This window comes from Borostomias antarcticus, assembly GCF_949987555.1.
Source record: "Borostomias antarcticus genome assembly, chromosome: 25".
Taxonomy (NCBI): Eukaryota; Metazoa; Chordata; class Actinopteri; order Stomiiformes; family Stomiidae; genus Borostomias; species Borostomias antarcticus.
The window spans coordinates 11,670,415-11,675,414 of NC_140258.1; the positions used below are offsets into that span (position 1 = coordinate 11,670,415).

The 5,000-nt window shown below is 49.8% G+C and overlaps 1 protein-coding gene across 1 annotated transcript in view; it reads left to right on the forward strand.

Annotated features, from left to right (window-relative positions):
• Positions 1-4,981, forward strand: part of kcnk12 (potassium channel, subfamily K, member 12) — a gene marked incomplete at both ends in the record, with an annotated part of 17,074 nt that extends 12,093 nt beyond the window's left edge. Inside the window, one exon of the mRNA XM_084458626.1 lies at positions 4,089-4,981. Within this exon, the coding sequence (XP_084314752.1) occupies positions 4,089-4,981 (893 nt within the window). The remainder of the gene's footprint in view (positions 1-4,088) is intronic.
• Positions 4,982-5,000: the final 19 nt, after the last annotated feature.

Consider the following 5,000-nt stretch of genomic DNA (forward strand, 5'->3'; position numbering starts at 1 on the left):
TAACCCAGACCTGTACACTAAACCATGAATCACTCTGAGCTAACCCAGACCTGTACACTAAACCATGAATCACTCTGAGCTAACCCAGACCTGTACACTAAACCATGAATCACTCTGAGCTAACCCAGACCTGTACACTAAACCATGAATCACTCTGAGCTAACCCAGACCTGTATACTAAACCATGAATCACTCTGAGCTAACCCAGACCTGTACACTAAACCATCACTCTGAGCTAACCCAGACCTGTATACTAAACCCTGAATCACTCTGAGCTAACCCAGACCTATATACTATACATCTGAGTCGTCATCAGATTCACACCTGTGTAACAGGTGGGCAATAAGCCGTCAGCCTTCCGCATCTGAGTCCAAACATCTAACCACTGGACCAAAGAGGAATTCCACAAGCTTGAAATATTGTATTTTCTAGTCATAGTCTGGGCTATTCCGCTACAAAAATATGGTCTTGTCCTGTCCTGTCTCGTCTCGTCTCGCCTCGCCTCGCCTCGCCTCGCCTCGCCTCGCCTCGCCTCGCCTCGTCTCGTCCTGTCCTGTCCTGTCCTGTCCTGTCCTGTCCTGTCCTGTCCTGTCCTGTCCTGTCCTGTCCTGTCCTGTCCTGTCCTGTCCTGTCCTGTCCTGCCTTGCTTCTCTCTGGGTCTGTGTGGAACCAGAGTATTTACTACCTGCAGTCTGCAGGCTGTCAAACAGCCATAATTGATAATAATTACTCTCTCTCCATCTCTGCCCTCAGGGGGGTAATTAACCCAGGCCATCGCCAGTTATCAGAGTTGAATATCATCTAAATACTGAGCTGACGACTATATTCATTAACAAATACTTTGCCTTAATAGAAATGGATTAGTACAGAACTGTAGTAAATTAGCCTTTCTAGGAGGGAGACTGGAGAGAGGGAGGGGGAGAATGGGAGGGGGAGAGAGGGGAAAGGAGAGAGAGGGAGGGGGAGAGAGGGGAAAGGGGAGAGAGGGAGGGGGAGAGAGAGGGAGGGGGAGAGAGGGGAAAGCGTGTGTGAATGGTAGAGTAAGATAGGGGAGAGGGGCTGTACTGAAGGACAAGTTATATTCTTTAATTTATGTTTTGAGGTCATTTGTCTGAGGAAGTCCTGGTCTGGGGGGGGGCGGGGGTCACAGCAGGCAGAGCAGGGCAGAGCAGAGCCGAGTACAGCAGGGCAGAGATAGAGCAGAGATAAAGGACAGAGCATAGATAGAGCATAGATAGAGCAGAGCAGGACATAGATAGAGCAGAGATAGAGCAGAGCAGAGATAGAACAGGACAGAGATAAAGCAGAGCAGAGCAGGGCAGAGATAGAGCAGAGATAGAGCAGAGCAGAATAGAGGAGGACAGAGCAGAGTAGAGCAGAAGAGTAGAGCACAGTCATTGTTGCAGCTCATCTCTCCTGTCCTCACCCCTAACCCCTCTAACCCCTCTAACCCATCAACGTGCTGTTTGTCCCTAGCGCCTCCTGCCAGCAGGGTGTGTGATTGGTCAGGAGCCGGCGTGCGGCCAGCCTCCTCCCCTCTCCTGTCATTGAGTCATCAGAGACGCAGCAAGGAGACGTGGGACTGAAGAAGAGGAGATTTAATCTGGCTGCCCTCTAGGTCAGGAAGAGAGAGAACGCAGCTAATTAATTAACGATGAATCCACAAGGCATTGTTCTCATTGGATCTCTTCATTTTGGTATACCCCCCACTCCCTCTTCAGCCACCACCATCCCTCTCCTCCTCTCGTCTCCTCCTCTCGTCTCCTCCCCCACGGTCTGTGTTATTGGGCTGTCATGGTGGCTGGACCACCTGGATAGCAGAGAGAGATTCTAATCATTTTGCTTTTTATTTTTTAATATTCAGTAAATAATAGTGTGTATGCATGTGCTTGTCTGTGCGTGTGTGTGAGAGCGTGCAAGATACTGTACGTAGATACTATAGAGAAAGAGAGAGAGAGAGAGAGAGAGAGAGAGCGTGAGAGAGACAGAGAGTGAGAGTCCTATTATTGAACAATCGTGGTTGATCGTAATGACCAAGCGATGTCAACTAAAAGCTCACGTGAGCGATTCTCAATTTTAAAGATGCCGTTCAGGGTCCCATAAAGGGAGAATCCGCTGGATATGGGTGCCATCTATATCCTGGGGCTGGATATGGGTGCCATCTATATCCTGGAGCTGAACGCTCGTTACAGAGCTCTGACTGGAGAGGCTCAGAGAAATAGGAGATGACAGCGATGGAAAAATCAATTAAGCTTGGCTCAGTCTGAACTGCCTGATCTCGCTGCTCTCTGTTGACAAGAGCATAGAAGTGAAGGACTTAGTGGAGAGCAGTGGTATTATTATTATATATTATTTGGCTGGAGCACAAGGCAGTGTGTGAATTGTGTGTTTGTACTAGGTGTGTGTGTGTGTGTGTGTGTGTGTGTGTGTGTGTGTGTGTGTGTGTGTGTGTGTGTGTGTGTGTGTGTGTGTGTGTGTGTGTGTGTGTGTGTGTGTGCGCTAGGGACGGGTATCAGACTTGTCTCAGTTGGCCTTCATTTACATAGTGGACTGTCACTCTAATATAGTGATCCTGTGTGATACTTGTCCAGCCATCACTGGTTAAGGCTACTTTTGACACATTGGCAAGCTCACCTATGATGTTTCTCTTTTCAACTGCATGCCAAGCAGGTATGAGGGTGTCTGATAATGTGCCCCTGGAAGGGGCAGCAGCGGTGGGGGAGCGGTGAGCAGCAGCGGTGCCGCGCTCGGGAATCATTTGGTGATCTAAATCTAAATTACTGTGAACCTGTGAACTGTGAAAGTAATAGACACACATTTTCCAGGAGCTTGCTCGGTTGTCTCGTTGAGAGGGGTCAGGGAACAATTTTTACAGGTCACCTTTCTGGCCCACTGTTTCTCTCTATAAAGTGCATTGTGTTGCCTATGTGTATGAAATGCACTACACAAATAAAGTTTGATTTGATTTGAATATTTTTACAGTGTAACCATCGATATGCTGCGCTGCCCCACCCACACCTGAGGACTGAGTACATGCTGACACACCCACACTGAGGACTGAGGGTGGGGCTACCACACCTGTGGGGTGGAGCTCCACCAATAGAATGTTAGTTCAACATGACAGCATGTACTCACTGACCTCTGACCTTCCTCTGGAGAGAAAGTGATCCTCCTGTCTGACTCAAAACACCTCACTCACACACACACACACACACACACAGCATAACAAACCTCTTACACACAACAAACTCTCAATGGAGCGAAACTTCAAAATGGTATTGTATCTTGTAATCTTGCACCTCTTTGTCATCTTGCACATAGCGCCTTGTTTGCACAACCTCAACATCCCTAGGAATCACATCTGTATATTACATTTGGCATTTCTATAGTCTATTTGCATAGTATATTTTGACATTTATAGCCTACTGTGCAATACGCTGAATTTGTGTAGAGCGTCGTTATAACTGCACATTAAGTACTTTGCGTTTATGTCCTTTTGATGTATTTTGTGTTGATATCTCTTGCCGGTGTAACAGTGCAACTTCCCCTCTGGGATTATTAAGTACCCTACTGACTACCTACATACACCTGGGACATACACATTACACACACAGCACAATACACACTTCACACACACACACACACACACACACACACACACATCTCCTCATACACAGCCCCTCCCTTAGCTCACATTTACACTAATCAACAAGGACACGAGAAGACAGAGAAGAGGCCAAATCATCCAGAAATATCCATCAGTCTTTGAGTTTGGTTTATTACTGTTAATGAGCCCATAAGATAATGAGCCTTTTCTCACAGATTTGTGTTAAGAGGAAGAAGGTTTTTAGTCTAAATGCACATTGAATAATGATGCCAAATGCATTAGTCTTGGTAATGATATTATTCATTTTACTGGAAATCCAAGATTTCCAGCAAGAGTTCCAGCAGAAGTTAACCCTTTGAGGTTTCACACTCAAGCTGCAGATGGACGCAGGTCCTCCTGCTCCTCCCCTCCAAGAGAGAAGAAGAATTGCCTAACTCTGATCTTCCTCTAACCCTCTCTTTCTCTCTCTCCTCTCCTCCAGGTTTCGGGATGACCACGCCGGTGACAGTGGCAGGGAAGATCTTCCTCATCTTCTACGGACTGCTGGGCTGCGCCGCCACCATCCTCTTCTTCAATCTGTTCCTGGAGCGCATCATCACCCTTCTGGCCGTGGTGATGAAGTCGGTGCGCGAGCGTCGCATACGCAACAGCGGCATCCTCCCGCCGGGGATTCACCATGACTTCTCGGCCTACTCCCTCCCGGGCTGGAAGCCCTCCGTCTACCACGTGATGCTGATCCTGGCGCTGTCGGCCATCTTGATCTCCTGCTGCGCCTCGGCCATGTACACGCCGGTGGAGGGCTGGGCCTACCTGGACTCGCTCTACTTCTGCTTCGTCACCTTCAGCACCATTGGGTTCGGCGACCTGGTGAGCAGCCAGGACGAGGCCTACGAACAACAGACGCTCTACCGCCTGGCCAACTTCCTGTTCATCCTGACGGGCGTGTGCTGCATCTACTCGCTGTTCAACGTCATCTCCATCGTCATCAAGCAGGTGTTGAACTGGATGCTGGAGCGGATGAGCTGTCTGTGTTGCCAGAACTGCGGCAAGGCCAACGCTTTCCTGGGACGCCGCAACGCCATCCGGCCCGGCTCGCGGACGCGGCGCGGAAGGTTCCACCGACCGCGGGGGTCCGACGGGCCGTGCGACAGCGACACGGAGGGACGGAGGCTGTCGGGGGAGATGATCTCCATGAAGGACCTGACGGCCTCCAACAAGGTGAACCTGGCCATCATGCAGAAGCAGCTGTCGGAGTCGGCCAACGGATACCCCCAGACGGTGTGCGGTGGCTCGCGTCACAACGGTTTCTCCGGCGGCGTGGGAGCGCTGGGCATCATGAACAACAGACTGGCAGAGACCAGCAACTCCAGATAGAGACCAGCTGCTCCAGGGA